This window comes from Paramormyrops kingsleyae, chromosome 11 (assembly GCF_048594095.1).
Source record: "Paramormyrops kingsleyae isolate MSU_618 chromosome 11, PKINGS_0.4, whole genome shotgun sequence".
NCBI classification, from domain to species: domain Eukaryota; kingdom Metazoa; phylum Chordata; class Actinopteri; order Osteoglossiformes; family Mormyridae; genus Paramormyrops; species Paramormyrops kingsleyae.
In genome coordinates, this window is record NC_132807.1 from 5,748,870 (window position 1) to 5,774,906 (window position 26,037).

Sequence of the window (26,037 nt, forward strand, 5' to 3'; positions counted from 1 at the left end):
TCCAAAAAGGACATAACAGAGGCCATACACTGGGGCCGCCTAGTGTTTATCCTAGGTATTACAATAACCATCCAAGTTATTGTGCTCGAAAGCAAAAGCGGCAGGCGCTTGTGACCACAGGTTCAGAAAGATCAGGTTAAGGGCATGCAAAATTTAAATAATTTCGCAGTTTTCTTAGGATCCCCAGGAATAACTTATAATACGATAATATTTATTTTTTCCCAAACGACGAATATACTAGTAAAATGATTTTTCACGAGTTTAAACACCAGTATCTCCTGCGTTCTCGAGTCTTGCTCCATCCCTCTGCCCACAGACGCTCGGTTATCAACATGAAAATACTGTTATGTCCCGGGCGCGCAAAAGATCAGAGCTGGGCTGTCATTCCGTTCCGCGTGTACGTACAAACGGGCACGCGCACCGCGCTCACGTATGGCTCCAGCAGAAGCGCGCGTTTCTGCTCGCTATCCGTCTTCTATGCGCTCGGATCTTTCAGCAGCCAGACGCCAGCTACAGTTTTACGCGCTGCTTTCGGCTGCTATAGGCTGAAGGAGAGTGTGGCTCGCCATTGGTCGCTGTATTGACATATAGTGGAGCGGTAACGCGGCGTCTGTAGCCAGTTCTTTCTAGTTCAACTTTTCAAGATATAGTCCCTATTTTTAAATGTAGGCATTTGAATAAGAAAATGTGCATGTAGCAGGGAGGTATAAGGGACAACCTGCTGCAGACATAATGTTTCTTACAGTTTCAAAATACACATCTTTTTATTTTTAAATCTATGTATTTTTGTATTAGAGAGATTTTCTTTAAAGGTTGCTATAGGACCACATACAACCGAAATGCATTTATTTCTCATTTTTTTATTTTTAACTTCTGTTGTCCGCCAGACTTTGTCCTCTCGAAACGTTTATACAAACCACTGGGCTGTGCGAATCTCAGGGGGACGCGGAGAAGCAGATAAACTCGCTTTAAAATATGGCTATACCAATCTGGGCCAGGTAAGTGATTTTATTCTTTCTGTGTCTGGATGTTGTACTGGCGTGTTGAGATGTTCGCTCAAGTGTTTTGAATATCTAGACGATTTTCGTATTTTGCAGCATGTTTTGCGGATTCATTTGTTTTTTCTCTTGCTTAGCGTTTTGCACTCTAAGATGCATGTCTAAAATCCTTATATAAGATTATATCAACAAGATACTAAAGCTAACAGGAACGGGCGGTGTGACAAAACCAAGAAGAAACTTTACCTTGCATAGATCTGTACAGATATTCAAACCTAAAATAAGAAATCCTATCTGACTCATCTGTACGAATAAATGGGAATGAAACTCGAGCTGGATTTGAGTTTATTTTGTTACATTTTTGCCAGACCTCCCTGTCAACTTTAGAATCAGTAATGGTTTATTGCAAGATATTAGCAATTTTGCGGTAGTTAACACTCATGCATGCATGCCTTCGGTCATCGGCATCATCTATCAGGAGATACCTCTGTTTAAATAAGCCCATATAAATGGGAAAAACAAGCTTCTGAAATCGGCATCATTTCTGTTAACATACTTGTAGTGGTGCTCATTGTCTTCTGGACGTTTCCCTCTTTCACTGTGGTATTGTTTCAATTCGTTAGTGTCACTCCACTTTTTATTAAGTGCATGTAGCGCGATTTTTAAATTGTGAAATATTTTGATTTCCGAAAAACGGAATGAAATTGAATGTAACTAATTTGAAGATATTTAGTTAGCCTGCCATGTGCTGTCAGGTTACATTCCTTGGGTTTTACCGATCTAAGTAAACTGCACCAAACGTGAGGCAACATTAAGGCATTTTTCAGTCCTTAATGAGACGTGACATTAAATTGGGGAAAAAGACGAATATCAGGAGCCGGAGATACCGCGCCGGATGATAAATTAAGCATTAATCCCAACTGTCTCTCACCTTCCGTTTTCGCTTCGTTTTGGTAGAGTATTTATCAAGGCTTTCCTCGTGTATTAGCCTATCACGGAAGTCACAGTTCTTAATACACTTAACTGCCGTTCATATGTGCTCATAATACTGCAGAAATGTGCCGCACATTAATTTCATCTTAAACGAACTTTTCTTTCTTTCTTTCTAGTTTAGGGAATCTTGTCCGAGGCAATGCTGCCTCTTAGGTGCGATGTCCTGGCTCACTGTTTTGGCCAGATCTTGGTATCATATCTAGCTACCCTTCATCAGGTCCTTACCTGACTCCATCCTTCTCGCCTGCCTCTCGTCCATGTGGTGTGGGCAGCAGATTTGCTACCACTCTGGTGCTCCGAGACTAAGTTGAGCACCCTGTTGGACCCCGAATTCTGGTGAACAAGCTCCACCTCCCTTCAGCCATGCCCTGGCGAGGTGTGAGGAGGCGATTCTCACCACGTCTGTGCGTCAGTGTCTTTCTGGGCAGAGGTGGATGCCCACCATCCAGATGTAAAGCTGGTACTTCTGGTTACACCACACAAGACCACGCACCTGGGCCTTTACAGTGGAGCCCTGCAAGGGGTACCTTGTACTCCTTGGTTCAAGATGGAGGCAGACGGGAGAGGAGGGGAGGGGTGACCTATCAGATCAGTGGGCCTGTCACAGCCTCCAGTTCCATTTTTTCCATTCCGACCAAAGCTGGAAAGAGGATGGTGTTTAATTTTCGAACTCTGGAGGAGATCAGCATGCTTCTGCCCCTCAGGCTACTTCAGTAGAGAGTCTAACATCTCTCAGTAACCTACTGTCGGTCCCCAGGCTGAGTTCTCCTGGTGAGAAGTGCAGGTCCTCGAAACCTCTCAACACTGAAACGTAAATAATGCATATGCTGGTTACCAGTGGCCTATAACATGTTTACAATTTCACTGTCAAAGTCAGTCCTACTCTGTAAAAAAGCGATTCTAACATATCTTACTCACAAGACTTTTTTGAGTTAGTTGGGGGTTGAGGGGGGGGGGTGCAAGGAGTAAAACTAAGATGGGGTTCTTCCAACCTGTGAAAAGGCCGGCTTGGCCTTGTTCTGCGAGCAGAAAAACTGCATGGGGGATTTTCCGTGGGCCGTCTTCAGAAGCGGTATTCTGATAACCAACTGTCCCCCCCCCCCCCCCCCCCCGGGTTGAATGAGCCATTGGAGATGTCATTTTCTTATGTGCCTTCGGGATTTTGAAGTTATAAACGAGTGTAATGGCTCCGTAGGATGAAAGCCAGAGGAAAAATAAAAAACAAAAACAAATATACTGTCAGATGCAATGCTGGAGGAAATTACAGTAAAAACAATGGGCATATCTGGAACTCCCACTGCAGAGAGTCTCCCAGGACTCTGGTGCTCAAGAGCACTGGACATTTATCACAATTTATAGGCATAATTTATTAGTTTGGAAAAGCAATTGCTTCTGTAGAGAATCTGAGCATCTTAAAAAAACAGTCACCACAGTGTTCAGCACCATCTAAAAGGACTGGCATATGTAAGCTGTTGGAGATGACAGTGATGGAATAGCGTATTGAGAAGGTATGCGGACTTTTATAGCCATTTGTCCTTGACATTTATTGGGGTGGGGTTTGGAGAGAACTGGGGAATCCATGGATAAACTGATTTTGAAAGCTTGATGGAATCTGTTTTGGGTGGAGAAGCAGTTGGGTCTTTTGCTCTTTTCCCTGTTATTTCACAAAATATTACAATATGATGCAAAACGAAGCGGAAATGGTGCTTTGCTCATTCAGTACGTTTGATGATGTGCCTTAAGGTTCTAAAAAGTAAGAGAGTTCAGGGTGTGTTTGGGGTCACGGTTCGTGAAGATGGATTTGGGGCCGTGGGTGCAAAGCGGGGTTTGTAAGTGTTGTGTTTTAATTTCCTCAAACCTGCCCCCCTGCATCGGTCCTCTCTCATGATCATACATGTAGAAATATGGAATTATCTGGAAATGGAGCGGTTCTGCGAACAGCTCGGTGTAGCCGGATCGTCGGCCCAGCGCGGTTTTGGGAGCTGTAGGACAGTGGGTTAGTAGCAGCTGAAGCTGGAGGGCATGTGACCACAGACACTCCCTGAGGGGGGCAAAGTGGACAGGGAGCAGAGCGAAGGCAGGGCATGGTGCCAAGTGGCTGGGGGCCACGGCATCTCGCCTGCTTCACTGCACCAGCTTTAGGTTGGAGTAATTGATTCCCTGCATCGTTAGAGTCCCAGTTATGTTACATACAGTACAGAATATGCAGCTGCTTTCTGGAGTGTGTCTGCTGCCTTGTTTAGGTGGGGAGCTTGGAGGACCATTACCATTTTCACCACAGCAAGGTCGTCCGGCGGTCAGCGTTCTCCACCAGGGGGACTCACAGCTTCATCCGCATGGATCCGAAGGTCAGAGCCTGAAAACTTACCTGTTCTTTTCTTTAGTTTTTCAGTGTGGGTGGTGTTTACTCACTTTCATAGGACAGTGCACGGGATGCTCCAAAATTTTCACAACAGCAACTGTTTGCATTGTGTGTGCAGTTTTTTTTTTTATAGACTGATTGCAAAATGAATAGTGTAAACAGAGAATCAGCAGTCTGTTTCTCTTTATTGCATGTAGGTCAGTTCCCTTGGTATTTTTCTTTGTCATGAAGAGTCGATACGGCCATATTAAAGGGGCACGTCTGATTAGTGCAAAGCCAGGTGGTTCTGCAAACCTTCTGCCAGATATGATGCTCTTCAGATGGCTGGGATTTGGGACCGTGGGCTTCTTAGAGGTCTGGTGAGCAACAGCACCCTCACAGCACAACCTGGGGGTGGGCGGATGCTCAGTGCGCATTTTTATTGGTGTCAGAGTGACGACGTTTGGCCCTGCGCCGGCCGTTATTGTAGCTCCGCCCCGCCAGACGCCGCGGCTTTCAGCCCGTATGTTTCTACCCCCCCCCCCCGCCCCCACTGTTCTCCTCAAAGCGTCGCTATCTGGCAGCAGCTCTGAAGATTTAGAAGCTGAATTCCCTGTTTCATGTCTGCCTGCCTTTGATTAAAATGTTAAGACTGTTTTGGAGAAGCCAAAACCAGACTTGTCTTGGATCTGAGGGGAAAAGGCGTTAGCAGGAAACAGCATTCCGACAATTAACCGTAAATTGCCAGTCAGTTATGGATGTGCTTCAGACCACATCCAGATGTGATCAGAGAGAATCGCAGAGCAGCAAGTGCGCCCCTTCATCCGTGGCGGTTTGAGCATTCCTGTTTCTTTTGGTTTCTCTTCTTTCAGGGACTTTTATCCCATTCACTCATTGCTTGGGTGACTTACAGATAGGAGAGTGAGACCATCTCATATTTACAACTGCGTGATGAGTTCATGTAGTGGGACTGTGTGAAACGCACCTAATGACGCTCGCAGAATTTGGGCACTGCGTAACGCATCAGGTGGTGCTGCTTATGTCGCATGTTCCCTTGCAGTTTGATTCTATGCCCTCTACATGATGAGGCTTGCCCTCTGGTGTGTGATGGGAAATGACATGCTTGTGCAGGGCAGCGTGTTTAATGCACGTTCCGGAAAAACTCGGAATGTCTGTTTTGGTAACTGGGTTCGAACATTCGACCGTGACCCGGGGCAGGTCTACAGCATTCCAGTTTCTTTTGACACGGCACCTGTGTTGTAAATGGTAAATGGACTGCATTTATATAGCGCTTTTCTACTCCAACGAGTACTCAAAGCGCTTTACAATACATGCCTCACATTCACCCATTCATACACACATTCATACACCTGTGGCGGAGGCTGCCATGCAAGGCACCAACCTGCACACCGGGAGCAATTTGGGGTTCAGTGTCTTGCTCAAGGACACTTTGATGGGGTCAAGAGGAACCAGGGCTCGAACCTGCAACCCTCCGGTTGCTGATCGATTTTCACTACCTCCTGCATCACCATTCTTCATCTTGTTGTGTGATGATGCTTCAGGTTGACTGGATCCAACAGCAGGTGGTGAAATCCCGAGTGAAAAGGTCCAACAGAAATGACCTCAACGTCATCCAATTCAATGACCCCAAGTGGTCTGGCATGTGGTACATGGTGAGTAAAACCATTTTTTCCTTATTTGACCAAATGAAACTTGGCATCATCCCTCCATCTTCTACCTGCTTATCCTGCTCAAGGTCATGGGGGTACTGTATATCCAGCACCCGAAAGATGTGCTGAAGAGTGCAGTGCTAGATGAACTTGGGTGATTTCATCGGCAGACATTTTGAATATGTGCAAAGGGGGATTCTGGGAGGACCTTTACAGCTACACCGCGAGATAAATAGGTGAGGCAATGTAAGGAGAGCTAAATAAGGGAGACAGGGCATCACTTCATAACAAAGAACCTTCTCCTGTAGGCTAAGGTCAGCAAACCTTGTGTGTTTGTGAGATCCATGAGCTTGTCGCTTTTGCTGAAATGTCATTTGTAATCATCTAGAGTTCTGAGAAAAATCGAGGAAATTTCCTCTGAGCTGACACTCGTTTTAGCTGCATTTTCTGTTCAAAGAATAAATACAGGCAGCTGTTTCTGGCCTGCAGGCCTGATCTCCTTGTGTGGGGTTAGTATATCAAACCCACCCCCCTACCCCATGACCCTAAACTGAAAGCATATTTTCACGGGTAGTGAAAGCGGTATGCCTTTGTGCATTCTCAATCCAACCAGGAGGGAAACAGTGCGCAGTGAATATATACTCAGATGCCAGTTTCAAGAATTGATATTGATTGTGGATGAATCTCTGTTTACGGAGAGAGCCTATACTTATTGTGTGTTTTTAATCAAAGGTGTCTTTTGGCACGGTGAAACTGTTAGTATTGGGAAAAAATGGAGGACGGGGGCGTTGTTTTATCCAAATGGATTCATGCTTTATCCAAACACCCCAAGGCGCCCCGGACTCCCATATGAGGTTCGAGTTTCAGGCCAGATGCACGGTGAGAGCAGTGTTTACCATCAGCTATCCCACGCCAAAGGAGCAGGAGGGTTAGGGTAGAATGAAGCTCCTCCACTCTTCTGTTGGCGATGATGCTGGCCGCCTCTCTCCAGCACTGCGGCGACAAGAGCGGCCGATGTCGCTCGGAGATGAACATCCTGGCCGCCTGGCAGAGGGGCTACACGGGGAAGAACGTCGTAGTCACCATCTTGGATGATGGCATAGAGAAGAACCACCCTGACCTTGCAGAGAACTATGTGAGTTACCTTTCGGTATAAAACCCGCCCCGAGCCTCAGGCTCTGTACCGCCAACCCCCATAAAATCATACCTTCTCTGGGCCTCCGACTGCGAGCACCGTAGGATACCACCTTGCCATAAATAAAATCCATTTACCTGCTTGACACTTTGTATTACAGCTTGAAATTATGGCTGTGGTTGGTCCCAATTTATGACTTGTTCCCTAATAGCTAAGAAAATGAGATATGGCTGAAGGGTGATGAAAGCATATGACTATGTGCCCCCCACTGGGGTAAATGATGATTTGTTTTGCCCCCCCTTCCCAGGATCAGCTTGCTAGCTATGATGTCAATGGGAATGACCACGATCCAACACCACGCTACGATTCCAGCAACGAAAACAAGTGGGTGGCTGCCGGCCCCCCTGTGTCTCACTCAGGCTGCTTTTTGTCGCTCTCAGAAGTGGCCAGATGAGGCGCATGACGCAATATGGCTGATTAATATGTTTAAGTGTCCGGGTGATGTCACATGGATTTGCCCAAGGGTTCCATTCCATTTCTCTGGCGTGTGCCACCATTCCCCTTAACGAGTTCTCCTGTCCCTGTGTGTTTGCTAATTAATGCGCCGTAGGTAGAGTCTTAACTTCCGGCAAAAAAAATGAAACCTGCAGGATTTTTCTCCCCCGTGTGAACTAGTGTAACAATCACTGCTGATATTTCGGTGCTTGATATGATTTATTTATCTGGCAGCTTTCTAATAGGTTACAAAATTGTTTTTAATCCCTATAGCCCTATTTTTTCGATTTTTTTTTTTTTAAATATTGTAATAGTTTTTTAATGTAAAATGAGGGTTTTTTTCTGAATTTAAACCAGTTTTCACTGCTTCACAATTATTAATCTCCATCTGCCATCCATCTGTCCATCCATCCATGCATCCATGCATGGTTATACTTGTGTGGGTCAAAGTAAATCTTGAGGCCCATGAACTGGGAATAGTGGTAGGGGACAGCCTGAATAGGGTCCCAGTCTGTCACAGAGCACGCAGGCACACATGGTCAGCATGCACCGCTTTTATTGTTGCTCACAGTTGGCCAGTGGGGGGAGGGTGGTGCATTTGGGGTCACCCTGCATCTACATCACATGGCCCTGACAGCCGGGGGCGGGGGCGGGGGCGGGGCCGGTCCGGGCAGAGTCGCGCGCCTCATTGGTCAGCATGCTGCTGATGCGAGTGGGTGGGAGTGACTTCATTTAGTGGCCAAAGGCCTGATGAGGAAAGCTCCCTTTTGGGTTCAGCATCATGTACCAGGTCTCTCTCACCAAGACCAGCAGAGGTGTGGGGTAGGCCTCTGGCCATGGTCCACGAGGTCACATGATAGTTCATCTGTCATCAAGTAACCTAATATGTCCCCACAGTCTTAATTAATAGACCCACACGTATCTATGGAAGTTTACATTTTGGCCGCGGAATGTTTTCAGACAATGTTTTATTGTTTTCTCTGTTCCTTTATTTATTAATGTGTGCCAAAATCTTGCAAGTTGCACTAGCTGGCAGTCTGATCGAGTTCACAGCAAGGAACACATTCCTCAGTTCCTGCCTGTTAATGGTGTGTGTGTGTCTGTGTGTGTGTGACAGAAAGAGAGAGAACACACTGTGTCAGAGCCGTGCACGAGTGAAGCCGTATGCTGTCCCTGTTCTCCCCCTCCAGACACGGGACCCGTTGCGCAGGCGAAGTGGCAGCGGCGGCCAACAACTCCCATTGCATCGTGGGTATCGCGTTCAATGCTCGAATAGGAGGTAGGCTTCTAAAACGTAGCTCTTCAGAAGAGGCCTCACTCTCTCATGCTGAAGGGCTCAGACCTACTGCGCTGTCTGTGGCAGGTCTGGGTACCTTTAGGACTTAAACGACTGTTTGTTTCCTTGATGGCTCATTTCGGCTGATGAAGGCAGGCATGTTCAGTGTTTACCCATAGCCGTATTTTTGGGTTGTGAAAGCATTCTGATTCCTCCAGGAAAATGTCACATCACGACGTAGTAACTAGGACGCCTGGTTTTTCGCAGAACGACGCTCCAGTCCCGTCAGTTGCCTCAAATGTGATGCAATCGTAGGTAATTAAGAGTCTGCTTACGGAAGGACTTGATCCATAACCACTCTGACAGCTTGTGGACACGCCCAACCAAAGCTACAAAATTGCCTTTACTCTTTAGCTTCCCTCTCTTTTTTTGTAATTATTTTTTTTAAGACATCCTATCACCTTTCGCTCAGTTTCCCTTTAGCAGGACCATCGGTGAGGACCAGCGGCTCCCATCTCTATAGGCCCCTGCCCAGGTGTAAACAGTCAGGGCATATTGTAATAAATCCCCCATTTACACAGCTCAACGCATTCATCATCGCCACCCTGATGTACTTAGCGGCTGCTAATGGCTACGAAGGTTAATAGTGTTTGTGCTGTCAGTGTTTAAAGTGGCATACATGGCTCTGACCTCTCTTGGCTATCCCCAACACAAATGTCTGGTGCCACTTTGGTCTGGACGGTCAAATATTTACAGCTGTTTGTTGGCTGGAGTTGGAGACCTGGAAGTGTCTGAGACAGAGGCCCAAAGTAAATTTTGGTCGGACCTGATCTCTAGGTGATGAAATTCCTTCAGCCTCACTGACTCCCCCCGAACAAGACTGAGGAGGCCTCCACATCTTGGGGTCTGTACTGGCACCCGAAAGGAATACCATGTTAGTGGCTCCTTAGATATATATATCTGATAGAGACCCCTCCCCCCATCCAAGGGAAAGCGGACATAGCCAGAAATGCCACTTGGAAGTCAGCGTTCTTTCTGCAGGAATGTTCCTGTGGAATCATCTTCTCCTTCCTTGTCCAAATCCCACCAGCTCTTTCCCTTGTCCTGCGGGGGTGGGGGGGTATTGAGTAACCAGCTGCATTTACCAGAAATAGAATGAGCAAGGTTTTGCACCTGCAGGGTCCAGAATAACCAATCATGCAGGATTTAACTGCTCCTTGCAAAGCTCTGCAAAGATACAGACGGTTTTTGTGAGCAGTGATTTGTAATTAAGCTGATGCTCAGAACCTAAGCCAGGGATTGGTGGGGCGTGGGGGGGGGGGGGGGTTGTTCCACAGGGGCTTAAACAAGTCTGGCTTGCAGCATTGAGCTGGCACAGCTGTAGAAACATGTGGCTCGTCCTGCTCTATCATTTTTTTGGGTTGTACGCCTGTCTAAGTTGTGATGGAGCGAGAACGGCCATCTTTTGTCCTATTTGGACTGTAAACACAATGGCAGTGTTTTTAGGATGCAAGTCCTGGCAGTGACGGTGTTGCTACGGACTAGCAGAATTTACACTTTTATTTAGATCCTGTCATTGAAGTTTTATTTTTGTGTGTTTAGGGATCCGGATGTTGGACGGGGATGTAACAGATGTGGTGGAGGCCAAATCCCTCGGCATCCGACCCGACTACATCGACATCTACAGCGCCAGCTGGGGTCCGGACGATGACGGCAAGACCGTGGATGGGCCCGGTCCGCTTGCCAAGCAGGCCTTCGAGCTGGGCATTAAGAAGGTCTGGTATTTTCAGCACACGGACCTTCTAGTTAAGTTTTTACGAGGGCGTCCTTCCGCCGACCGTTGCCCGTTTTCCTTGCTTATGGAATCGGTGCTTTGAGCTTCCATGGAATGACAGCTTGTAAACACAAGCTATCCATGGAATGCAGCGAAATAAGAGGGTTTTGGGGGGACGTAGAAACTGGATGCAGGGACTCGGCAGTAGGAAAAAAGTAGGTTATATTAGAGCGTGTTTCCCAGCCCAGGCCTTGGGGACTGTCTGCGGGATCCTGAGGACCAGGTTGACCATCTTGGGATTAGAGTGAGGAAATCTGCGTGAGATTATCTGCACACCTTGGACGTCTGAAAAGCTCAGAGATCAGACACAATTAGAGCTGTGTGTATCCATTGGGGCCTCCTCTTCTACCCTGTCCGCTCATGTGGTGTTGGTTCTTCCTTGCTCCAAAAAAAATGCAGGGCCGGAAGGGGCTGGGCTCCATCTTTGTTTGGGCCTCAGGCAACGGCGGCAGACAGGGCGACCATTGCTCCTGCGACGGCTACACCAACAGCATCTACACCATCTCCGTCAGCAGCACGACGGAGAACGGCATGAAGCCTTGGTACCTTGAGGTGTGCTCCTCCACGCTGGCCACCACCTACAGCAGTGGCGAGTTCTACGACCGCAAAATAGTTGAGTACTCGCCCAAGTGACGTGCGTCGGTTTGCTGCATACCACAGATATGGACTCCATTTCCCATGATGCCCTGCTGCTTGTTATCTTGTCTCGCAATGATGGCTTACGAGCCGGCCAACAGCAAGCGATTTCCTACTTGCATAGATATCTCGTCCATTGTGGTCCATTGAGGGCTGTGGTACATAGACTGCTGAGCTTTAAAGCATCATTATAACAAAAAATAACCTTATGATGCCCACTAAATGAACGTGCACCCACCGGCTCCCATAGAGGTAGAGTGATGCATGTTCCATGCTGTCTTTGCTTAATGATTTAATGCAGATTTGATGCTGTATACATACTGGGAATGTTTGATTAAACCCCAAGCCCTATGAAAGTCGACAGAGGGACCCGCGTAGGGGTCAGGGCCAGGGGGAGGTCGGATCTGTGAGGTGGTGTAGACTGGTCCGCCTGGCGCTGTGGCCAGACAGCGTGGCATTCCCCCAGGGTGACTGGAGGTGAGGCGTGCCCACTGCACTGGCCAGGTGCCGCATTCCTGAGCCTGGGGGCCCACTGGTCGTCATGCCCCCCCCCCCACAGGCGAATAGACAGGGTAAGCTGTGGGCGCTCCCATCTGCGGCCTGGTTTAATTGGCTCGTGGAATTATTTGCAGCTTGCTCTTCCACACTCGCCGCCTGTGGTCGGTCCTGTGGGCGTTCTCGCGTTGACAGACTGCTGGGAGGGGGGTGTAGGGTGGGGTGGAGAGGGGAAAATATTTACTGGACGTTGCAGGAATGCTGCCGCTCAGCTCTTCATTACGGCGGTTGCGATTCCTCTTGTATGGGTTGCCGTTGTATTGGTGCCGCCTGGGGCTCGGGTTGAGGTTAGGATCCTGTATGTGTGGGGTCTCCGCAGTCCCTCTGCTGGGCCATGCATCCTCACCCTGTTCCCCATGCAGGTGACCACGGACCTCCGCCAACGTTGTACGGACGGGCACACCGGCACCTCCGTCTCCGCGCCGATGGTGGCTGGGGTCATCGCACTTGCTCTGGAAGCCAAGTGAGTACGACGGCAGCATCGCGGTCAAGAAAGGGCCCAACAACACTGTCCCTGCCAAACGTGGCGATATGCGGCCAGATGCTGCCCCTGCAGCGTCTGCTCCTGCAGCATCTGCCCCCATCGTCCCAGGATGCGGCGCTCAGCCGGACGCCAAGAGCAGTTACATCCCCAACACTCCGATTTTCGCTTATGCTGCACTCCTTCCTCGCGTGTTTCACCGAATGCAAATTTTTACGAGTGCTGGAGCTCTCGACCAATTAAAAGCCCATTAACATCTCTCTAATTCTGGGCATAGCTCATGCACATCCCTTCATTTCCTAAATTGACGCTGTGACCGGGTGATGACCTCCCCCTCCCAGGCCGCACACAGGAAATCAACACCTAGAATGCAGGGTTTGTCTTTAGTCTATTTATTTTCCTTCCCTTCTGTGACATACTGCCTGTTTTTTGGGGGGGACTGGGAGCCCCCCCCCCTAGCCATTGTTATGTGATCCAGATGATGACCAGCAATCCTTGGCATAGTTTTCATCGTATTCCCCCCCGGGGGTTGCAGATGCTGTCGTCTTGTGCTTTTTACATAAGAACATAAGAAATTTACAAACAAGAGGAGGCCATTCGGCCCATCAAGCTCGTTTGGGGAGAACTTAACTAATAGCTCAGAGTTGTTAAAATCGTATCTAGCTCTGATTTAAAGGAACCCAGGGTTTTAGCTTCCGCTACACTAGCAGGAAGACTATTCTATACTCTAACTACACGCTGTGTAAAGAAGTGCTTACTCAAATTTGTTTTAAAATGTTCTCCCGCTAATTTCCACTTATGACCATGAGTTCTAGTATTTAATTTTATTTTATTTTCCCTTCATCCACCTGGGTCATGTTTTTTTTTTTTCTTCAAGCACGTACACATTCTTAAGCCGTATGTTTCATGCCAACACGCCGCAGTCACCGCGAGAACCGGCTCAAAGAATGTCTCTCTGTTTCCTGTTCCGTGACCGCTTGCCGGCTGTCCTGCGGGCCGTCACTTCCTGTCCAGCCCGTTGGTGACCTGGAGGGATGTGCAGCACCTCCTGGTGAAGACGTCTCGGTCAGCCCACCTCAAAGCCGGAGACTGGAAGACGAACGCTGCGGGACACCGAGGTGGGATGGCGTCCATTTGGGCCTCCCTTGTTTCTGAAGCTTCAGATCGTGTATCTCTCACCCCGTGCTTTAGGGTGCGCTCAGACATGATGAAATTCATTCCTTTATTTTTCTTGCCGAACCAGCTGGTTCATGTTTTTGCTCCCTCCCAACTCCATACTGAGCAACACCAGCCGGTTCACGTTTTTGCTCCCTGCCAGCTCCATACTGAGCAACACCAGCCGGTTCACGTTTTTGCTCCCTGCCAGCTCCATACTGAGCAACACCAGCCGGTTCACGTTTTTGCTCCCTGCCAGCTCCATACTGAGCAACACCAGCCGGTTTACGTTTTTGCTCCCTCCCAGCTCCTTACTGAGCAACAACGTGGACTGTGTGCGGTTTCTGAGCACCGGGTTGGGAAATGTTGGTATAAGGGACACCCCAGTGCTCACATGTGGGTACAATTCATGAGCTCCTTGGCAGGTGTAACCTACACCTTTAGGCATTCCCCTTCTCTCCTACCAAATAAGGATGCTGTGTAGCCCAATATTCAGCATGTTGACGGTAGCTCCTTTACAGTATGATGCCTTTGTGTATTACTGGGGCCTGTGTGCTGTCAAACAGCCCTAGGCTCTCACAGGCTGCTTTAACACCTGTCAAGGGCTGTGATGTATCTTGGAACGGTATTTAATAACCCTGCATAAATCTGCCCCCAGCTGTTTTTATATAAAATACCATAAGGACGTGATAGGCACCAAAAGAAAATGCTCCGTGCTTTTGCTTGGATGTGCAGCCAGTCGGCTCGGGGCAGGAAAGCCTCTGACTCGCCTTTCTGGCCTTTTGCAGTCAGTCACTTGTACGGGTTCGGGCTGGTTGATGCCGAAGCCATGGTGGTGGAGGCCAGGAAATGGAGGAACGTGCCCCCCCAGCACGTGTGCACGGAACCCCCTGATCGCAGGACCAGGTAAGGTTGTGGTTCCTGTTCCTGTAAGCAGCTCTTCATATATAGCAGTGATTCTCAGTCCTGTTCCTGCCCCCACCCCCCACCCCCCAAAATGTTTTCATTCCCACCCGACCTTATTCAGGCTTATATGGTTCTTGGTAGGCTAATAATGTGTGTGAGTGTGGCTGGTTGTAAGCAGTGTGGGCTGGAATGAGAACATTCTGGGAGGGGGGGGGCGCCAGGAACAGGATTGAGAACTACTGATGTATAGCAATGAACGTAATACTGCGCCAAGAGCCAAGGCACACCAGACAGGTTTGTGCGTCCGTTATCCGGACAAAACGGGTGTTTCGGCTCGATTCCAGGATCCCTCACCGGGGTTCCCCTTCAGCCGACACATTCCGTGGGACACCGTATCGTGATCCGCTTGAGGAACATTGTATTTAAAAATGGTTTTACACAGAGCTGTTTAATTCCTATTCCTAACAGCAGGTTTCATCGCCCGCCTTCCGCTTATCCGGTAGTGTTCCACGGGGGGGCTGGGGCCGATCCTAGGGAGCAAGGCAGGGGACTGGATTTAATCCCCAGCTCCTGGGGGTGTGAGGCGGAAATGTGAATGAGGCGCCGTACCCCCCCCCCCCCCGGCACTGCCTGCTGACAACACATGCCCTTAGCATAATACCTCTTTTACATAATATGTGTCGTTAACATAATTCTAAGTAAAGTAAAAAATAATTCCATGTTTAAATGGGAATTCCTTTAGCAGAACCTAGAGCCGGCAGTCAGAAATGAGAAGTGCCTCTCTCTCTAGTGGTATCTTTTTGTCTGTCTACATCTATATTTTTAGTAAAATCCATGGCTGTTTATCCCCGTGAGGTGCATAGTGAACAGACTGGCAGGCTAATTCACCTAACAAGTTCCAAAATATTTGTACTGGTTTGTTGTCCACGTTCTGTGCTGTATGTTTAGTTAGTGTTACTGCAATGATCATTTTAACAAAAGGGATTGTTATACGCAGAAAGTACGCCCTAAGGGTAACTGCTGTAGAAAATGCTAAACGAAAGTTTTCCTTTCTAAATCAGTTGTGGTTATTGGTAGAGTAGATAGTATTTGTTTGTCGTGGGGAAAATATTTTCCATGTCTAAGAAGAGCAACTTTGATCATTCATATAGCGGCTCCTGTCTAAGTAATAATTTGGAGCGTGCATCTGGTGAGGACAGTCTAAATGAACTCATTTATTGTCATCAGGAGATTTTTGCGTGTAATTGGACCACATCTAAGAGTTATGAGCGGATAAAGTACCTGTAATCGCACAGCTGTTGCCCTAGATGCTGTGTTAAAACGTTTATTCATCTCATCAGCATAAATAAACGAAGGATGTTTCCGTTTGCAGGCATGCAGGTGTCCATTTAGTTGGCAGGAAGCATTCTGTGCGGGATAAAATATTTTGTTCATCGCTGTCAACAGTATCATCTAGAAATGGTTATTAAATGAGGAAAGTACAGCCGTGTGTTAATTGTTTTTTTTTTAGTCATCTGCTTCAGTGGTGGAGTAACACTTTAGCGACTTGTGAAAGATTTAACCCTGGCCCACTGTGTGGTGCTGGAGTAATTAAGATGTTTTCTGCAGTAACTTTTACACACAGAAAAATAATGAAAATATAGAACTATTCTTAGGACTTTGTACACGATTAGTGTCACATTTGCTCCGTTTATTTTTGAGGTGATTGACGGATGTGCCGACAGTTGTACTAAGAATAAATAGCATTTCCCTGAAGAGCTAACTGCTAATATTTTGTCATATTGATTATCTCCAAGCAGACGAGACTCTCCGAAAGCTGTTCGTTTAGTGTGGTGGGGTCGCACGTTTGCGGAATGGCGTCCCCAAGAGAGTAAGGATCGAGCGTGTTGCTGTGATAGCTTGTTGTGTTGGCAGGGATCCTGCACCCTGGTGCTACTGCAGCATTCTGTCTTCTTGCTGAAGACTGAGACAAACACTGGTGATATTCCCTTTGCTGGTTATCAGGACGACTGGAAAATGGGCATCAATACCTGTGTTTGGCTATCGCCATCAGGACATTTGCATGAATTACAGTTCAGTTTAGGATATGACCACAGTGTTTTTGAGGGTCAATCTGCAAAGGTTTTGGTGGTGCAGATAATTGATTAGAGCAAGTTGAGAGGAGCCCTAAATGATGACGATGATGGACTAAAAAGGAAGGAAATTACCCTCTGCTCAACTCCAAAATAAATCAGAGCCGTTACAGTATCGATTACGTCTGTTTTGTTCCCGTTTTCCCATGAATGCCGTGTCTTTCATCATGGCTCTCGCTTCCGCTCTCTCTCTGTGCCCCACTTGGTGTGTAATAATTAATCCAAACGACTGTATGATTACCCCAGGAAGAAATCAATGGCCATTGTCTTATTCTGCAGCTACTGGCTAGGCCAGTGGGCTCCAGTACTTACTTTGAGGCAACAGCTGCGGTTTTGTGTGTTTGTAGCCCAGTAAAGAGGAGGAACGGGGGGTTATGGGTAATGTTTATTTCTGTAGCGTTAGCTAGCTGAGCGAACAGTCCGTTGAGCCTGAAGGAGCTTAAAAATGCATAAACGTTTTGAGGTTCGGAATTTTTTAAATGGAAGAAGCTGGTTTTGTTTATCAATTACAGGAAAATGACATGTAGATTGGTAAATGTGCCTTTTGACCGGTAATGTGAGAGTTTTTTCCGAACTGAGAGGTGAGTGAATTTTCATTGTAAATGACCTTGGAGAACTGTGAGGTCTGAGTACGGGGTTGTTTGTCTGTGTGACTCTTCTGTGGCCTAACATCAGACATTTAAGTCCACGACATTCATTTACTCTCCCAGGTACATTCACACTGACCAGTATCTGAATGCCAGCATCACCACCTCCGGCTGTGCTGAGCATGCGGACCGGCATGTGGTCTTCCTGGAGCACGTTGTGGTGAAGGTGCTCATTGCACACCCTCGTCGTGGGGACCTCCAGATCAGCCTCATCTCCCCCTCAGGGACCCGCTCTCAGCTGCTAGCCAAGAGGTAAGGTCCTATGGGCAACCATGAGCTTTCCTGGGTTTCTCAGCAGGCAGGTTCCATGGGCAACCATGAGCTTTCCTGGGTTTCTCAGTAGGCAGTGCAGTGGCTGAGCACAATAACTATTAAACATCACTTCATTGGCATAAAGTCCAGGAAGGTAACCAGTGTGTATCATTCATCAAGGTGTCTGTACCACTTCACCAAAACAATCCGCTGTTTGGGCAGGAATCCAACAATGCCTTGGGTCTGTGGTGACCGATATCTGGGTCGCCCTTGATGATTTATCGGGTTTGTGACAAGCACTAAAAATGTACTCTTTCTTTGTCTCGATGCCTCTCTTCCATTTTTCAGCCCATGCAGCTGTATGTCTGCGAGGTCTCGTGACTCTGGCGGTCAGACCTCCAAGAGTTTGGATCACAGATATTTTAAGTTTATGGAATCTTTAGCTGCAGAACAGCATCTCTGAGATGAGGCAGAAATAAATATTAATAACCTGGGAGATCTGAGTATCGTGGCCCTTTGCTTGATGCTCTGTGACCTTTCGAGGGTTCTGGTGAGTCTTTGGAGTCTTAACACCTCGGCAGACAGTCTCTTCAGTTCTGGTGAGGGGGAGCTGGGCTCCTCTGTGAAATTCACACGTACTGGATGACTTTTGTACTACCCCTAGCTATCTGGGTTGGGGGGTCTCTGGCTGGTTGCCAGCAATGTCTGTATATTCATTGGCAAGCAGGATTCCATAGGTGTCCCTCCCCATATCAGTAATGAAGGGATGTTACGGTCAAGGTGGTCTGTTTAATTCTTGGCAAAGTTGCATCAAATTCTCCATCTACAAGCACTGGCCTGGAAGGGATGGACTGTAATATTGTGTTTTTAATGGCCTGGAAGGGATTGAGTTTTTTAAGAGTAAAGAACTTGTAGTAAAGGTAAATCTAGGGGGTAATTGACTGTATGAAGACCTATGGCGTGTGGGGGGGGGGGGGGGGGGAATACATGATACAAATGTGGGCATCAGTGGTATGACGCTGCAGATTTCCTTCTGCGCTTCGTGCGATGCCGGGTGGGACAGAATCTGCCACCAAAGAGTTAAAGTTCAATCACTGCCTGTTTTCAATTGTCTGTAACTGGCAGAGTAATTGCAGATTCCCTCACAGGCAGCGAGCGAGTCGAGCCGTTATTGCGAAACCAGCTTTCGGGATGGAACTGATTGCATGGTGGTTTTTTCGGATGGTTTTATCTGTTTTGGATTATTTTCCCTCTGCTTTTCTTGTCACGTTTTAATGACGCCGAAGCCCTGATGCATCGAATTAGATTTATTCGGTTATTTGGGAGGTCGGGGAAATTAAAAAAAAAAAAAAAAAAAAAAAAAAAGCTGTTAAATGCCTAGATGAGATTTCCCAACTACAAAGTCGGCATTTTCTTTTTTTTGTTCATTTTCAGAGCTGGGTAATTGCTTTGCTGTTAGATTATCAGCTGAGAAAGTGCCAAGCTGTTCCCAGCAAATTTAAAACCAAAGTCCATAAATTAGTTTCTTATTTCTGATGTCTTAAGTGCCTCTAGTTCCTCCTTCTTATGTGTCCGTTTCCCCTGGTTACAGACTGTTTGACAACTCTAATGAGGGATTTAGGAACTGGGAGTTTATGACCGTACACTGCTGGGGGGAGCGAGCAGAGGGGAGCTGGACCCTGGAGGTGCTCGACTCTCCGTCACAGCTGCGCAACCCCGAGGTCCTCGGTAAGTTTGTGTTCTTGGTTTTAGCCAGGGGTGGGGGTGACACTGCTTTTTTTTTTTCTCTCATCCAGCTGTATTTCTCCCCCCCCCCCCCCCCCCCCAGGTAAACTGAAGGAATGGACCCTCATACTGTATGGCACCTCTGAGCACCCATATCACTCCCACGGCTCCCAGCACTCACGCTCTAGGATGCTGGAGGTTCCCAGTCCAGGTCGGGACCGCAAGGGACCCGAGGTGCTGCAGGACATTGTGGAGGAGGAGGAAGATGAGGAAGAGGAAGAGTATAACGGTAGGAGCCCCCCGTCCCGAGAAGATGTTTTCACCTGCGTCTGTGAACATGGCAACGCCCAAGCGATCAGCTTAGGGTGACGTCGCAGGAATGAGGCGCAGCGCCCCCCAGATTTCCGTTTCTGCGGCGTCCATCATGAGGATACTGTGTACAGCTTCTCGTGGAACTGGGAAGGACTATCCCTGTCCCATGTGGGTCTCCCACAGGGCCATGCCATCCGGAGTGCGGGGACCAGGGCTGCGATGGGCCCGCCTCTGACCACTGCCTCAACTGCGTCCATTTCAGCCTGGGCAGCCTGAAGACGGGCAGGTAAATGGACAGCCGTGCCATGCGTCGTGGAGGACCCCGGGCCGCTTCATATGTGCTGCCTCTGTATGCTGCCATCTTCTTCCTCCTCCACCGCAGAACCTGTGTCAGCCATTGCCCCCTGGGTTACTTTGAGAACCCGGCAGCCAGGCGTTGCCGTCGCTGCCCGAAGGGGTGTGAGAGGTGCGAGGGCGGGAGGGGCAGCACGTGCCTGTCCTGCCGGAGAGGGCTGTATCTCAGCGCAGGTGACTACTCCTGCCTGCCCACATGTCCTGCTGGCTACTTCGCCGATGAAGGTAAGGGCGAGCGAGCAGGGGAATGTAGGGGGCAGGTTAGGCTTTGATGTTTGAGAATCTTGTTTGCTGTTTATTTGTAATAAATTGCAGCAGTGAGCAGTGACTGTGCCACATACTGGACCCCCTTAATGCACCAATAAGTGGCCTCCACAGACCCAGAGCTATGGCCACGTCTGGGCTGGTGTGCCGGTGTTCGCACCTGGGACGGTGAAATGCAGCCCAGAGCGCTGGAAGCTCGTTAACGAAGTTTGTTGTGCTAGTAGATAGATGTTTGCAGCCAGAGCTGGCTGTAAATCCTCTCCCTCACAGGCTGGTGCTCTCTCACATTCTCCTTCTCTACTGGGCGCCTCTCTGTCTCCCTCCCTCCTCTCCCTCCTTCTCTCCTGTCTTCTCTTATTGTCCCATTATCCTAGTTCCCTTCTGTCTGTTTCTCTCTCCCTACCATTCGGCCTCTCTCTCCACAGTCTGTACTCACTTTCTCCCCCACACCATCCCGGTATTCCAGGTGTGTGTGTGTGTGTGTGTGTGTGTGTGTGTGTGTGTGTGTGTGTGTGTGTGTGTGTGTGTGTGTGTGTGTGTGTGTGTGTGTGTGTGTCAGTGGTGCTGTCTAACCCTGCTCTGTCTTGCCCCCCCCCCCCCCCAGTACAGAGGCAGTGTTTGCAGTGCCATGAAAACTGCATGCGTTGTCTCCGTGATGCAGACAGGTGTACAGCCTGCAACCAGGGCTACAGGTAACCCTAATGGCTGCCTGCGATAACAGATGTCTTCTGAGGGCTCAGTTTTTCAGTATTTATTCATGTTTACTGATGTGGCTATTTGTGATTAATGACCTTTTGGTGACCTGTTTTTGTATGTGTGTGTGTGTGTGTGCGTGTGCGTGTGTTTGCTCACAGTCTGGCAGGTATGACCTGTGTCCCGCAATGTGCCCATGGAACATTTTTTAACCTGGAGGAAATGAAATGCAGTCCCTGTCACCATTCGTGTTCCACATGTACAGGTCAGTCTCTGTGATCTCGCACAGGTTACTGCAGGGCCTCTCTCGCTGTGGTCTCTCACAGGTTACTGCAAGGCCTCTCTCACTGTGGTCTCTCACAGGCTACTGCAGGGCCTCTCTCACTGTGGTCTCTCACAGGTTACTGCAGGGCCTCTCTCACTGTGGTCTCTCACAGGTTACTGCAGGGCCTCTCTCACTGTGGTCTCTCACAGGTTACTGCAAGGCCTCTCTCGCTGTGGTCTCTCACAGGTTACTGCAGGGCCTCTCTCGCTGTGGTCTCTCACAGGTTACTGCAGGGCCTCTCTCGCTGTGGTCTCTCACAGGTTACTGCAAGGCCTCTCTCGCTGTGTTCTCTCATGGGTTTCTGCAGGTCCTTTCTCGCTGTGATCTCTCACGGGCTACTGCAGTGCCTCTCTCGCTGTGATCTCTCACGGGCTACTGCAGTTCCTCTCTCGCTGTGGTCTCTCACGGGCTACTGCAGTTCCTCTCTCGCTGTGGTCTCTCACGGGCTACTGCAGTTCCTCTCTCGCTGTGGTCTCTCACGGGCTACTGCAGTTCCTCTCTCGCTGTGGTCTCTCACTGGTTACTGCATGTTTCTGTAGATGAGGTTAGGGTACTGATTGTGTATGTTTGCTGGTTCCCTAGGCCCTGGCAAGGAGGAGTGCATCCTCTGCACACAGGGCTTCCTGCACCAGGACTGGAGGTGTGTCCCCTCCTGCAGTGAGGGCTACTATGCGGGCGAGGCTGCGGAATTGTCTGAGAGAAGATGTCGCAGGTATCCAGCATCCTGTCCTCACTGTCCTCGTTGTGCTTCACTATCTGCTGACTGTAAAAGATCAATGGGTCAATGGTCTGCAATGTTTTTTTTTTTATGCTGAGAGCTACTTTTACAAAGTAAATATTCTGGTGAACTATCGAATTGGCGACTGAAAGTGGGGGTCTCCCTTGGTATATTTTGCCGGTCAGGGGGGAATGGAGCTAAAATGTCTTGGCAATTGACCATCGCGATAAACAGGTTGGCCAGCACTGCTGTAGATGCTATTTTGAAATGAGTGTGATGGCCTTTTATTATGAGTTGAAAGTTTTCCCTGTGGCACCTTTTAAGAAGTGCAGGAATATTGTGGGTATAAATGCTACTTTCTTATTTCCAGGTGAAGGTAGTTTTACTTTTTCCTTTTTACAGATAATTATCTTCCTGTTGTTCATTGTATGAGTTGCGCCCTGCTGGTTTGTGAACGCTCCTTGAGAATTTTGTGAATCTCACGTTTCTTTGCTTTGGAGGACGTCCAGCATCTCAGTCTGATGGGTCAGTGACAGTCTGCCAGGACACCACCTGACACTCAGCCACAGTCCACCCCCATCTCCTCCATCTGTGTCTCATTAAGGTCTGGAGACTGCCATAGGAAAGGAAAGAGGACAAAATGGGGTTGAGATGTCTGTTCGTGGGTTGAAGCTCGTGTGTGGGGTGATCGAGCAGGGCGGCCATGTGGATCACTCCGATTGGTGCAGAAGGGAGAAGGGAGGAGCTTCCTTTTCTGTGATATCTAACTTTTTCTAATGAATTAGACGGTGCGTCAAGTCAATAAAAAGACAATTTCAGGGAAGGTTGTGCCTTGGCTGCCGTTCGGATGAGTTAGTCCTACTGCAGAAAATGACACGGCAGGTTGTCTTGTACAGGAGTGTGGGGACGCCACTATCAGGAAATGGTGTGAGGTATTGCACTATAGGGAAGGTGATGGCAATGGGGAGTGATACTGGAAGGGAGTGATCTCAAGCACCACCCCAGCTGGGGTTACTGGCCACACTCACACACACAAATACAGAGCCTGCACGTCATAAATTTTGTGTGTGTGCGTGTCCTCAGTTTCACAGATTCCTCCTTGGATGCTACGCTCAGGTCTCTCTGCATCTATTTCCTGTGGGGAATTTGTTTAAACAGATAAAAATATGAGCATAACTAATATCATTATCATATCATTTCCCCAGTTCCTGCAACAACAGATGGTTGCTTTGTTGTCTCTGATAATTATGTTGTGTGAACTGAAAGGCTTTATATCTTGCTGCAGGTTTCGGAAACGGCTCATTAGCACACGCTAGCTGTTTGGCTCGGCAGCTGAGTCTGCAGCACCAAACTGATGCTGTTGATGTCATTTTGTCTTGCACTGCCAGCCCTAATGTTGATGTCATTGTTAGCAGTCTTGCGTTGTTGGACCCAGTGATGTCATGGCCAGGAGTCTTGCATTTGCCGGCCCTGACGATGATTTGATGTCATAACTAGGAGTCTTGTTCCTCAAGTATCATGGGCTGTTAAGATATATTTATGGAACCTGATTTCGTCTTACTACTATGTGTATAACTGTTTATTTGCATATTATTGGCCCAATTGCGGTTTGAGGTGGGGATGTTTCTGTTAGTCATGGAATCACTGCTCCTTGTCCTAGTGGTGTTGTGGCTTATAGACACTGTGGCATGTGGTAGAATTTTCCAGGAATGAAGGATATTGAGGTGCAGTGGTGTGTTGATCTAGCCCCCCCCCCCCCCACTGCACATACACATACTCACACCCACCACTTTCCCTTCTGTGGTTCCCAGCTGTGAGGAGAACTGCCTGAGCTGCCAGGGCCCCGGAGCCTCCTGTATGCAGTGCAGAGACGGCTACAACCTGGTCGGCAACAGCTGCATGGTGAACGCCACCTGCAACAATGGTGAGTGAGCCTGACGCATCGTGATGACGTCGCCACTGCTGCTTGCTTGCCGCTCACCCCTGCAGAATCACCTGCTTGTGTCCCACAGCGATACAGCACCAGAATATGGACTGATAGGACAGGGAATCTGAGCAGTGGGTCGAGAACCACTGGTGTACCCTAAAGCCCCCCCCCCCCCCACACCAGTGTAAGGGGGCACAAGTTAACGTAGATCAGCGCACTCTTTTGTTTGACTGTCCAACAATCTGAGTCAAAGGAGATAGATGGATTCCAAGCTGTTGATCGTGGGGTCTGCTGTGTCCATGCATCACCCCACAGTGCGTCGCTCGCTCGCTTCTTCAGATCTTCACAGCATGGTGGAGGTTTAAGTCCTTTGCGCTTCATTTCATCACCTCCAGCCCCCGAGTTTGTTTCATGTAATAGGAACTTCAAGACAAAGCCGGACTTCTTTGTCCTTGTTCGTTGCCTGTGTTTGCTCCTCCAGGAGCCTTGATTCTGTCCCTGTCCTCACTGTACCGGGTGAGCAGCTCGGATGGGACGGGCAGTTCTTTGTGTTCTGGCTGCCCAGCTTCTCAGTGCCTCTATCAGTATGACTGCAGTTGCAGAAATGTACCAACGGCCTGTATCGGAGCTCTGCACCTCCAGGGGCTCTGGAAAGTGGCCATGGCGTATGGGTGACAGCATTAGCCACGTATCCTTGGATCTGCGGCTGCCATGTGCTCCCTCATTAGAGCTGGCAGCCAATCAGGCTCAGTTTTATGTCCTGGCTGCGTTCGCTGCGGGCCCGCGGGATGTCGCCACACAGCGTTACAGGCTTACAAGGCAGCCAAGCTCACTTCTTTTCTGTTACTTTTACAACATTGCTCTTCGGCTTTTCTGGAAGCTTCCGGAGTCACCTTACTGGGTCAGTCGGTTGTGCTTCCGGAGAGCTAAAATATGGTTTGCGTGCTGCTGTATATGTAAAGAATATGAGCAATTTTAAGAAATTAAAGTAAACTTTGTGTTGAATGAGCAGCATCTCAGGTGCCTTTTCCATGCCTGTATTTGTTTTTTCTCTACACCTGCATGGTTGGCAGAGGTGGAAAGTTCAGGTCCAGAAAGTAAAAATCCAGACCAAGATTTTGTTTTTCTGGACCTGAGCTTTCCGTTCTTGGTGGTTGGTAAACTAAGCAACTTAGTCTTAACCTGTCCAGTTGGACCAATGAGAAGATGGCAAATTGCAAGTAAACATCCAATCAGCCGAGGCTTTCACTTGGCCCATGGAGCAATGGCTCTCATATCTCTCATATCTCCACATAAGCCAGAGCTCATTATCTGTCTCTCCCATATTCTCTCACTACCACCCCCACACCCCCATTCCAGCGGACGAGGTCTTCTGTGAGATGGTGAAGTCCAATCGGCTGTGTGAGAAGAAACTCTTCAGGCAATTCTGCTGCAGGACGTGTCTGCTGGTTGGATGAGGGGGAATACGGGACCCGTGCAGTCGCTGATGTACATTTTTAACCAGTTACATCCCTGCAATTAAAACTAATATATATTAAACTCCCTGTTTCATTTTGTTGAATTCCTCAAGTAAAGATCTGATTTTATTAAGGTATTTTTAAGATTTTTTTTTAAGCTACATATGTAAGGTACAAATTGTTTATTTTTATTCAGAAGCTGTGTTATAATAAAATATGGTGCTTGTTTTGACTGTATGAACAGTAGAACCACTCAGACATGTCAGTATTTAATATAAAATACTAGTTAATGAATGAACAGTATTGTGTGTTCTCACAGAATTTTCATATGACGACATAAAGCGTATAAAAAAATACTATACAAAGCTTGTGTTTATCTGATTTACCCAATAGCAAATTTCAGGAATTTTATGTAAAATATTACTACTAAGACCAAATAAAATCATGCAGTCTTCAAGTCATCATGTGTTTTTTTTTCCCTCTTATCTCTAAACCTTTTAATCTGTTTTCCTGTCATCGTGAAGGTTTTATTGTCGTTATCTGCGTTTATAGAAATCTTTGACATTCACTTCAAATGCTGCGGAAGAGCCGCGCAGGCAGCTGAGCGAGCGCTGCTGGATAGATAAGTGACGGTGTGTGTTGCCGCTGCGAGTTCTCGTACGTATTCTGCCAGTCAAAAAACTTTCAGCTCTTTGATTGCTGCTTAAGTTGCATCAGTGCCACATTTGAAATGAAAATATATATCATGGCAATATA

At 48.1% G+C, this 26,037-nt stretch overlaps 1 protein-coding gene across 1 annotated transcript; it reads left to right on the forward strand.

The window, feature by feature from the left end:
• The first annotated feature begins 440 nt into the window (after positions 1–440).
• Positions 441–25,742, forward strand: pcsk6 (proprotein convertase subtilisin/kexin type 6). The gene is made up of 21 exons (XM_023813996.2): positions 441–998; positions 4,235–4,339; positions 5,895–6,005; positions 6,994–7,137; positions 7,445–7,521; positions 8,823–8,911; positions 10,511–10,683; positions 11,142–11,354; positions 12,296–12,396; positions 13,429–13,532; positions 14,358–14,475; positions 17,318–17,506; positions 19,098–19,234; positions 19,335–19,520; positions 19,727–19,829; positions 19,926–20,122; positions 20,766–20,853; positions 21,016–21,119; positions 21,762–21,891; positions 23,709–23,821; positions 25,184–25,742. The coding sequence occupies exons 1-21, from the start codon at positions 840–842 to the stop codon at positions 25,279–25,281; spliced, it is 2,739 nt and encodes a 912-aa protein (XP_023669764.1). The 5' UTR covers positions 441–839; the 3' UTR covers positions 25,282–25,742.
• Positions 25,743–26,037: the final 295 nt, after the last annotated feature.